General features: G+C 36.6%; 1 protein-coding gene across 1 annotated transcript; it reads right to left on the bottom strand.

Annotated features, from left to right (window-relative positions):
- Positions 1 to 4,123: 4,123 nt before the first annotated feature.
- Positions 4,124 to 11,597, bottom strand: LOC140238007 (deoxyribonuclease-1-like). Its single transcript, XM_072317935.1, has 8 exons — positions 11,454 to 11,597; positions 10,867 to 10,955; positions 9,668 to 9,751; positions 9,167 to 9,267; positions 7,314 to 7,426; positions 6,594 to 6,751; positions 5,973 to 6,063; positions 4,124 to 4,626 (listed from the first exon to the last, which is right to left on the bottom strand). Exons 1-8 carry the CDS (start codon positions 11,595 to 11,597, stop codon positions 4,579 to 4,581), a joined length of 828 nt encoding a protein of 275 aa, XP_072174036.1. The 3' UTR covers positions 4,124 to 4,578.
- Between the last annotated feature and the right edge of the window lie 650 nt (positions 11,598 to 12,247).

The raw sequence follows: 12,247 nt of genomic DNA, 5'->3' as shown, positions 1-12,247 counted from the left end.
ATTTCTCATAGTTTGAGATATAACCTTCTGATAACAGGTGGAAATAATAGCGCTATATCCATATCTGGTTAAGTACCACTATTTGTCCTTGATTGCAATCGTACTAGCACAGGCTGGCATCGGCCTAGTTAAGTCGTATCTGCTCCCGTCACATGGGCAGCTAACACTGCATCACATGTCCCGCCACAGCATCTTACCCCAACCTGACAGGACCTGGCCTGTAAAAAAAAAGTCTGAATAATGCACCTCCCTTTGTATATCTAATATATCCTTGCGTGAGTTGCGTTGTTTATGATGGATCATCGCTGGATATTTCGTGAATGTTTTCATATGATTTCTTAATCTCACCTTTGATTTTTTTTTCTACGTCACAGTAAAACGTGTTCTGTTACATTACGTTCATTGATAGTAATATGGTAGAATGTACATATAATATATTGTGCATATATACAAGTGGAAGCTAAAGGTAGATTTGACTGTATATAGATGTATAATATATAGATATATTGTATATAAATATATATATATATATATATATATATATATATGTATATATTTATATATATATGTGTGTGTGTGTGTGCAATGTCTACCTAGTGTATAAAGCATATATCGATACATACATTATTATGTGTAAAGATAGATGGAATAAAATGTCTGTTTATCTATACTTTATCTCTACTATACTTCACTATCAAACTTGAGTCCTACGCATAATAGTGGACTGTACGTTGCATTATCATATGAGTATCTAATCTTTATTTCATATCTCAAATGGCATGACAATTTCCAGCCTGAAGCAATCGTCATTATCACCCCTATTCCACAGAAACAATTAATAAGGTACATGAGTGAAAAGACTAATCATATACCTCTTTTCTTTGCCTTTTTATTAGTACAGTTATAAATGACTTCACTGTATTATCAGAAAGGATGATAGTAAGATCTGTATTAAATAATTGTCTGTATAAATTGATGGCCAGAAAATGGTCAGCTAAAGGGTGAAAATCTTCTACAAAATTAATATCTGCCCGTTCCTCTCCTCTCCAGCATTGAATAGTTTGTATCCCAAGTATAAAAAAGCAGAATGTATTTCAAGTCAAAATTATTATAATACCAGATGTATCACGTGAACTTGGAATAGCCACATCTTGAGCTAAACGAAAGAGAACAATATCTCTGTCTGATTAGATTCTGCTGGATTCTCATGTTCGAAGGGTCTTACTTACTATCTAATCATTGTAAGGTTAAGGCCACTTCTTATTAATTACTACAATGAATTTCCTTTACCGAGGTCTTAGTGCTATTTGCTTCTTACCCCCCCCCCCCATGAAAGACAAGAATATTGCGAGATAATACAGATTAAGTTTATGGCACCTTTGCCTAATGACTGATCCTTCTTTAGAAAGAGCTGTCAGCCAATATTCGTTGAGTATGGAGTAGTTTTAGGAGGAATTCCTAGCAATGCAACGTTCACGGCAACTCCTCCAGCAAAAGATTACCCTCCCCCCCCCCCCACCCCGCCATAAAAGACAACAAGAATATTGCCAGATAGCACAGATTAAGTGTGTGGCACCTTTGCCTAATGACTGGTCCTTCTTTAGAAAGAACTGTCAGCCAATATTCATTGAGTATGGAGTAGCACTAAACCGTAATAAAAAAAAAAATTAATTCCGTTGGATTTCGAAAAAAAGTCAATATCATTAATTGTCGACTGTCGTGACTTAAAACCGAGTTTTAGGGGGATTTCCTAGCAATGCAACGTTCACGGCAACTCCTCCAGCAAAAGATGGCGAAGCTGATTTACATTTTACATTTGCATCAAGAGGCCCCATCTCTTCATGACAATCATGAATCATGTAATCATTATTATTAAGAATAGTATCATTATGATCATCCTTATCATGCATTACGTATTTGACATAATTTATATTACGATCACATTTTGCTGTTAGGATGTATGGTGTGAAAAAAAAGTATGTCGACCACACAGCCAAGATTATCGCTTGGATCATTTTTCTTTTTAGTCGGGTGTCAGGTTGTGTCTCTCTGGTAGTGAAAAGGTGTGTCTTTTCAACTTTCGCATGTTTCATCACATTTGACAGAAGATCAAAGGCCTGCATTATCCGTGCCGCCTGAGAGCATGGATAATGTAACGAGTTAGGTTTGAAACAAAATGCATACATGCTTTTAATTCGTTAATTATCTTTAATTTTTCATCGTACAGTCAACTTTTGCGTACCAAAGAGCATTTGTAATTTTCGGAGTTTTGTTGTTGTTGTTGTTGGTATAATTATGTTATATTTACGTGGAAGAAAAAAAGTGGAAGAAATTGATTAAACCGAGACAGTCAGGTTCCGAGACTTCAACAATGAAAGGTAACGTGTCTGAAGGATTATAACGCCTATATTGCAATTCGAACGATGTTAGGTTACTAGTTCTAATTTTAGATATATTTTGCTCTATAACTATATTTACGCCGTCTATACGTATGGCATTTCATTGTCACATTTGTGTTTATATTTTTTCGAGGAAAAAAAGGCAGAAAAACAAAATCTGTCTGTGTCAGTGGAAGTGACGATGAATTAGAAAGGAGAACGGTCTTCCGTACTAAGGTGCACGGGTTAAAGGGATGATATAGTTTTGGTCGTGATGGGGATTCAGGTTTGAACTAAGATAATAAGAAACCACGTATAATAGTAAAGAGCATACGATTAAGAGGAATTCAAAGTTTATTTGATGAACACTGTTTTGAAATGGCGCAGATACAAGCAAATCAAAACGGTCCTAATAAAAGGTGGGTCCCACCTTTTTAAGGACCTCTTTGTTTTTGGATATCTCAGCCATTTCAAAACCGATTTTCATCAAATAAACTTTGAATTCCTCTTAGAATCGTATGTTAAAACCTTAATCCCCATTACAACCAAAATTACATCCCTTTAACTCCTACGCGTGAATCTTCCTCCTTTCAAGTTTCAAATTTCTCGACCCAAGGTCTATAAGGATATAGAAGAATTTCATTTCTCCGTCACAGAACAACTCGTTAAGTTCTGATGAGATCCTTCACAACACTAAAACTGGAGTTCCATTGGAAGAAAGTCAGATATCCATGATATTAATGAATGAACGGAAGCCTTGTACCGTCATAATGAAGTCATATTACCTGCGTGGTCTTGGTTGTGTAAGACAACTATGCAGATTATTAATGTGAAGTTGGTGCTAAAATCGTAAAGATTTCACCTGAGATTATTAAACTGCTATGCGGACTCATCTGAAATACAGGACAAAGTACATGTATCTTCTTTAGATAGGGCCTATACGGTATTATGTAATCATAACTATATGAAATTATAGCATCATATCGTTTTGCGAATGTCTTTGAATTTATTTTTGAGTGTTAATTGATTGAGGGAATGATTCATCGATTTAAGTATTTGTTAATTCATCAATTGATTTGGTTGTTTAGAAAAATAAGTACAAACCAAAGTGTGTATTATCTTTTCAACATTGGCTTGTATCGTGTTGATAGTGACATTTCATTCTGTATGAGTGATTTATCGTTAGTCTCGAAGTTGATTCAAACCAATATAACAGAACTCTGACACTGGGTATTGGTTTTCTTTATAATAAACATTCATCAATCCACTTACTCTGTCGGGAGGTCTGCGCTTACATGTTACTAGCACACACGGCAGCACAAACAAAACCACATACAAACTCGCATACATTCCCAAACACCGACGTAAAATGTTCATTGAATAACAGCAGCCGAATTACTGAATCGACAATATGCGGTTATTCGAAACGGGAAGCAATGCGCATGAAAAGACTCGAAACGCATTTATTCTTTAAACAGACTTTTATTTAATGTTCCATTGTAGAATTAGTTCATCAAAATGTCATACTATAATGAAGCCGTCACACTTTGCCATTAGTCAGTATTATTTGTTTTGTCCGTTTCAAACTATCAAGACATGTTGGTGTGTGTATAAGCAAAGAGGTGAGAAGATTTTTGTTTCACCTTCCTGGTATAAGGGAGCAGTTTAACTGTTTGTATTTGTCTTATAGATTTTATTCAGCATGATATGACATTATGATCGCAAATCCTCAAGATTTTGTCATGGCAGATTTTGTGTGCATCATTATAACAGTCAATATAGTCAATTTCTTGATATCATCTTGACGCTACCAGTAAACACCATTTTGAAACTCATGGTGAAAGATAACACGATGTCAATCTACATTGTCCGTAGAAACGTAGTCTATAACTGGCTAGCAGAGTTCAAGCCGGTATAGTTACGGACTGAATACAGATTTCATATCAAGAATGCACATACCGTTCACTGCTTATGCATGGCTTTGAACCGATGCTTTCTCGATTTTGTGGATAGCTTTACTGGGTATAATTATGTAATTCTATTGACCACACCTATCTAAGGTGTCTGTTGATTTTCAATGGCAGTAGTTTAATCTATAAGGTGTGATTCAATTAGGCCCTATAAATCGACTAATGCATTTATTCACCCACTGATTTACTGATTGATTCATATTTGCTCACGATACTTCACGTAGATATCTTTAATCTAGGTTCAATTCCACTGGATAGTGGTCGCTGACATCCTTTGCCTGTAATAAAAAAGAAAAGAAAATATGGGTCACACAGACAAATAACGACAAACAAAATAGGATTAAGGATAACTAGGCGTGTTGATTAGCGAACGTGCCCATTTCTCTGTTTCTGACAGCTAGTTAGCTGAGTGTGATTAATTTGCTACAGTTCATGCTTCCTTGAGTGACCGGTGTACCATTCTCCTTTGAATGCCCTCGTAAAAATGAGCAAGATGTGGTTCGTCTTGCTAAATGAAAAATGGCTGTTGTTATGGAGAATCAAGAAAGATAATGCACATTGATCTTTATCTCTAACGCTGTACACTGCGCCTGCAAGATGTAGGACTTAACAAGTTTTTGCACTCACAATACTTTCATCGATTTTGTCTTTAGATCGTTGATAATATGATATGTAGGCCTAATGTGTGTCATATACAACAAGAACAACACCATAAGAAAACATACCTTACTTGCCATAACTTTTTAGTCGATAGAAAAAGCCTTGTCATTTTAGACGTAGCGCCATAAAAAATACTAAACTTTATATTACTCAGTGGAAAAGAAGCACGTTGAAACGTATTCCCCCCCCCCCCCCCCTGCGTATTCTGTACGAGACTGGGCAATATAAGAAGGGGTCAGACTGGGGAATTATATGTTTTCTCTAACCTAAGTAAAATATGTGCACAGCCAATGATTCCTTTCTACAGATAACCAGTTCGGTTTGTTGTAAGATAACTGCTTATACAGCTCAAAACAATAAGACAGTTCGGGGTTCCACTTTGATCACGAGCAGAAAAAGGTCATCCGTATCAGCAGAGCATGGCGGTTTTTAAGGTCACTAAGATAAGCATGTGTGACGTAATGATTATTCAAGTGATCCTTATAAGTGGTGCTTGCCAACACATCCACCTGACAACAAAAACGGTATCTGACAATATCAATAGAAGGAGATTGTTAATACATTCAATGCAAAATAATGAAATGGATGCTTTCCAAAATGCCAATGGAAGGATCATTTTGGTCACCTGGTCTACGCAATTTCATCCTTTGTTTGAACATGACTGACGAATTCCATATTGTTACGTTGGGCAAGCTTATGCCTTCTGTCGCTTGAAACTAGTTGAGTGCCTATTTCAACCAACTGAAAAAGGAAGAAAGGTCACTTGTATCCATGTGCCCATGAGTTAACCCCGAACTGGCTTATTGAGCAGACATGAAGAAAAGAAAATTCAAACATCTGTGCTTCCAAGATTAAATGTTCCCAAATTTAATGCAGGAGAGCAGAAAAGAATGACAAGCATATAACAGCCGATTAGGGTAGTGAAAACTCATTCGTGTTATCAGTCAAAGGACAAAGAACTCACCGCGTCGTAGTTAAGATTATAGAAGTCGTCGAACTTGAAGACGGCAGGTTGGGAATAGGAGTTACAAAGTTGGGTTCCCGCTAACACGAACCTGGTTCATGAACAACAAAAATGATAATGATAAACTTAGAAATTCAATCGATCAAGACGAACAATCTCAAACGGGGGGGGGGGGGGGGGGGGATAAAGATAGAAAGGAAGTGCAGAAGAACAGCTAGCAAAGTGATCACTAACAGCAATGAAATAAACATATTAGTTCAGTAAGAATTAATGACCGGTTACTGCAAACTGTGTTATGCGATATAAGTCGGCGCACTGCTCGTTAATGAGAATAAGAGATATATTGATAATGGGAGGCCGAGAAAATGAGAGAGGGAGAGAGATAATCTTTGTCATGGTTAGTATATGTCACCCTGTGAAATGGAATACCGCGAGAGTGAATCAGTGTTTATTCTATATGTCCAAAAACAACAACAACACCAAAACAACAACAACAACAACAACACAAAAATCAACAAAATAAAAACACCCCGAAATGCAAGAATAATGATATATACATATCGCTTCATAACATCAAAAGGCAACATGTACATGAAAGACAAGAAACAGTGCATAACTGACCTGTCATACGCACAGTCGGTGTTCCCAGAGACTGTGGTATCAGCGCTGTCCGGTATAACCCACTCAAAGCGACTCTCGCTTCGCAATCGGATGTTTTCCCAGTCATCGGCTCTGACGTAATCGCAATCAGCGTTCAGGTCTCCCATAATGACAACATCCTGAAAAAAAAGGTCAAACGAACACAAACAAAGCAAATGACACAAGGTTGATATGAAGTTCAGTTACTTTTTCCCATCCCTAGTTATAGAATTTGGTGTTATAAGCCTTCTTTCAGTCGTCCTGTGAATTTTAACAGTCTGTAAAACAAACCGGTCAGTCATGAGGGCAACGTTATGGGTAAAATGACTTGTCCTACTTACAGGGTCTGGCGAGTGAGCCTTTAATCACAAAAATACGAAACCAGATACTTTTAGTTGTCAACAGGTGAGAACTCAATATTCGGAACCTGAAATTATACTGGAGACTATTTTCAGCGTATAAGGTCTATTGTAGAACACTCCTTGTTCTCTTGTGTATACAATGTTCCCAGACACAAACAAAGTGTTCAATGGGTGACAAAATTACCTTAAGAATTTTAGTGAAAAATAAATAAATGAATAATGATATTTAGTAAAATATTGACAATAGCGAGTAAAAAAGTAAGGAAACCATGGTTCTATTGAAAAGGCGTGAAACACAAATCGCACGAAACCATAGGGATACATAGATTCAAAATCTTACGTTTATACCCCACTGACTGACAGTGTAGTCGTACACGTCAGTGGTTAAGTCGATTTCAGCCACGGCGTCATCTGGCTTTGCGTGCAGAGCCATCGCTGCGAACTGACCAACGGCTGGGAAAGACACAAATTGAACGTGATAGGGTGAAAGTCAGCATGCATGAAATAAGTGAAAGTGAGCGAAAAATGACAGATGTAGATTTCACTAAAAACATAAAAGCAAATAGCTTGCATATACGTTTGTTATAGATTGAACATCAAATTGATAATTTATGTGAAAAGTTGTTTCTTACTTACTTACCAAAGAAGGCGGGTTGCATTTGTTTTGTTTTGTTCTTCGTTTTTATTTTGTTTTGTTTGTTTTTTGTTTATTGTAGTCATATATTGAAAAAGAGGCACAATAATTCTGGTATAACTGTCTGTTATAAAATGCTTATTATTGCTTGCAGTATACATGGATTTTTGTATACTGGCGATAATAACCGAGTGCAAAAAGTTGTTGAGAAAGGTGTGTAACTGTCATCCAAGCCATGGTTGTTGACATTACAGTGTATATTGATATGTCATTTCAAATTAAAAAAATCATGTGTATACGATAAACTGTGTGCAAAGAGACGGGTGCGGAATGCATTGCGTACTCTAGAATTGTGCATGGTGAGTTTCATGTGTGTCTTGAAAAAGCATTTTGTCACACATTCGTCTCACAGGTGTGACACTAAACAATGAACTCATATTTGTTTCTATTGTTACTGATATTCATATTTGAATTGAAATTGAATTGAATTGAATTGAATTGAATTGAATTGAAAGGGGTGTTTTATTAATCAGTATCTTTCGCAGCCCGGAGGCTGAATTACAGACATTGTTAACAAATGGCCATGTATACATTAAAAATACTCACATAATACAATGTAGCGATGAAAAAAAAAGCATAAAAATAACAAAGGGTCAATCTTATTCATCAGAACCATTGCACAGTTAGATTAACCTATAATACAAAACAAAATCAGATATCACAGATACAATATATAGTAACGACGAAATATCCGAAATTTCAGGAGCTCTGGAGACACTGCTGCTGCTGCCTGTTAGGCGCATATAATAGTTTTTACTCTATTGTATTTACTCTATTGTTCTTACAGTACTTACTATTATCATTATATTAGTAGAACACCAAAGTGATTGGTAAGAACATCGTGTTTTCATATTTATCAATACAATCAAGGTTATTTTATGAATTTATTCAATATTATCTAATCAGTGTTACTCTGTTTCATTACTATTTCATTGGATATTCTTTGTTGCTATTGCAGTGGTACAATCACCAATTCCAAATTATATTGATATCAGCTGCGTATAACAATTGGTATTGAAAGAGAAACAATGATAAAAGGGTATCAACCACTGGATTATGGATGTAGGGTCGCTTGCGAGGATGTTATTCTTCGCCATGGTGTTGTTAGAACCGTTCATTATTTCTTTGTAACAAACGAGAGCTGGGAAACAATTTTGTTTTTCTATATCCGAGTTAAGATTTGTCGCCTCCTATTCAATTATGGTTTGCAATCTGTATAGTTACTCATGGAAAATAAAAATCAGAATCAGAATCATAAAACGTCAATGGCAAACAAGCTGTACGGATATGAAAGATCAGTTTATTTGTGTACTTAATTTCGCTTCACGCGGTCGTGTTGCTACTAAATGTCATTTCATAATAAGAATAGAGAGCCTGGGACAGAGCGAGAAATTTCGCAGGTGCTCATGGCATCATATTGGGGTGTGATTGTGGGTGGAAAATAATATAGCTTGCCTATGTAGTCAGTAATCAGAAAGAAAAACATGAAACGTGCTTACCTGTGGAAGGCGCATCGAACAACACCACGAATGGTTCCCGCTCAAACTTATCCCCGTCGTCTGGGTATTCGAACGAGTTTACGACAGTCATCTTGTCTATTCTGCGAGAGCGACAGACAGAGTAATAATGTTTCCTTGCAATTTTTCACCGACAGCACAAACATCGCCTAGATCTTGGTGACATAATGAACTGTCAGGACACATTTTTCATGATATCTTCCCCATTTACCATATGAATATATCAAATTCAAGAGAAAAGGAGAGTGATGGTACCAAACTGTTGGACAAAAACTTCGCATTTCAGATGTATTTTTCAGGGAAATATCCTCGTCGTTTGAAATTGTACCTTTCCATCAATGTCAATTGCTGTGTTTACATCGCGTCTTGTGATTAATTAAATCGGTAATGGAATTATTATCAGTTAAAAATGTGCCTAGTGGTCATATGAGTTTCTCATAAAAGAGGTGGTTTTCTTGCAAAGTAAAGGACTGCGGTACTTACTTGAAGAAAAATGCATATTGCTCCTTGTAAGAGCTTCGACCGGCTCGCGTGGACAGCCTTATGTCATATTGCTGGGATGAAACACTGTGTATTAAGCAAAGTCGATGAGATATTACGCAGCAATTTTAAAGATATTCACATCAACAAGAGCAATAGTTAAATGAACATTTCTGAGATCATAGAATGGTGGATAATTTTACAGTCTATATTATAGCACTGACAGAGACATCTTAATGACATAATTTGTATATGAATTCAGAAATGCTCATCACATATCACTAGAGGTCTGTCTTCCAATAGTAGAGTTAGAGATCGACTTTATAGAACCAAGAACTTGATGTTCTCCTGCGAAGTTGCATTGAACGCAAAGCTCGGCAAATCTTCAATATCGTGCATGGAGAAGACCGAACTTATCCCGACCACTGAGTAAACTGATATAAAGGGCGACATTCATGTTGTGTCACTTCAATCATGGAAGGTATATTCTTTGAAATAATTTCATGAAGTCAATATGTAAGAGACAGACCAATTATAAATAAGTGTATGATACCTTCTAGTATTTGAGTTGCTGAAGGTGATCTATTCTTGATAAACATGTGCAAAGAACAAAATGTTCATTCAATTATTTACTACTTCTAAATACTGGGCCTATGTATTCACGAATTACAGGAAACAAAGATAGAGAAATGAAAAGAACAATGCGAGGTATTACTACAAACAGATGTCTTGGAAGGCGGTAAAATGACATGCATATGATATCATTATCATCACAAGTCATTGATAGGGCCCGTGTTTAGATAAGATAAATGAAGATAAAGAAAAAAAAAAGAAACAAGGATGTATGTTTGAGCAAGGGACCTTTCCAAAATATACCAAAAAATACATTCAAAGTTTGATCCAATATAAATAATTAATAATTTGTATCTTAAAAGCACAACGCATTTACTTGAAAAGATAGCAAGTTTGCTGGTGACGCGGAATCATGAACTATAGCAATAAGAAAGACTTGTATTCACAACAAATTCTTCAATGTGTTCACTTTGCATGATTCCAGCAATAACAGTATTATTTTATCATGTGCTGAAGAACACCGACGTGACAGCAATACTAGAAATGCTTGTAAGAGGAGCAACAAGGATGACATCAAGAATAACAACAACAAAACATGTTTGACATAGTTTGATGACATTGCATTTTACCTGTTAACCTCGTCCAGCAGTTCGTAGATAGCTTCTTGGGAACTATCTCGTATCTCTTGGATGAGAACCATGTCGTATTTGAGGATTATCTGCATCATAATGAAGTCACGAGAAACGGTGGCAAAGAAATGGCATATCAAATGATTGTAAGGAACTCGTAAATGTGACGCAGACTTGTGTTGGAAATGTCACAATGGATCAGCCCCATGCAGGGAGTGCCAGGGAAAGAAAATCTTCGACATGCGTCTACAAGAAGTATAAAGCTTTCCTCCTATATCGTCTATATCAAATCAAAACAGTAATATCGCCTATGTAATTTATGTGATGGAGCGGAAGCCTCACTGTTTTTGACCCGTAGCCCTACTTCATATGAGAAGACGTCATTATGATAATTTGTGTCACGAAAGTCGTTAAAGGTGTTTAGACTTAAACCTAATCTAATTTTTAGAACAATAAGTTAAAAACCATGAAAAAAAAAAGTTTCCTACGAGATTTTAAAAAGTATATCTTCAGGGCCTTTGTAGTGATTCCAATTAAATGGAGCATGAACAGATATATTTTTACGAAAGTAGCTGAAGGTGAATTACGTCCGTCAGGATAGTGACCACTGCAGGTTTGTCCATCTTAGCCTTTCCCATGGTTTTGACGTTGAAGGCAGAAATCTTCAAGGTAGATGCCGTTGACCAGCACACCGTCCCCAGGAGGACCATAACCAGAAGGATCCTTGCCATTTTTGTAGACAATGTTGGTCTCTGAAGCAGTCAGGACTGGAACAGGATGCCTCAGAGTACGTCCAAACCCGGCAGTAGAAAGATTCTTTTCTGACCCAGCATAGGCCAGCGATGGTAGATAAAGATGCGCTTTTCCGAATGATAATCTTTGGAAACATATGGCGTATTCTCATTGGTAAAGGTATTGACACTCGTGATAGCAGTCATATTTACACTCCGCTGTTGTGGATGTAAACCCCGTGCAGATCGTTCCGCAAACATGTGTGCAACCATAAGCTGTCCACATCGGCTCTATCTCATATCATGTTCCTCTCAAACAATGACAAACCACCGGAAACGAAGTTGCTTCTTCATCTTTTTTTTTTCTGTAATATTTATGAAATGTTATTTTATAAAGTTAGATTGTAAAGGGCCTTGATGTAAAACAGCATTCATCTGTTAATCTTGTTTCCCTGCCAAAATATATTGAAAGAAATACATTTGTAAATAAAAAGTTAACTCTCCAAGGACGTTTGTGTCTAGTCATGAAATATCCAATCTGTTGGCTGTTACTGTTGTTTATCGTTCAGCTCGCTGTGTATACTCACAGTTTCCTGTGGTCGGATTTCCTCCTTAACGTCCTATGTATGATAACCCTCTCTCTCTATCTA

This window comes from Diadema setosum, chromosome 14, assembly GCF_964275005.1.
Source record: "Diadema setosum chromosome 14, eeDiaSeto1, whole genome shotgun sequence".
Classification (NCBI taxonomy): domain Eukaryota; kingdom Metazoa; phylum Echinodermata; class Echinoidea; order Diadematoida; family Diadematidae; genus Diadema; species Diadema setosum.
Note: the sequence above shows the minus strand (reverse complement) of the source record. Positions and strands in the feature narration are given on the sequence as shown.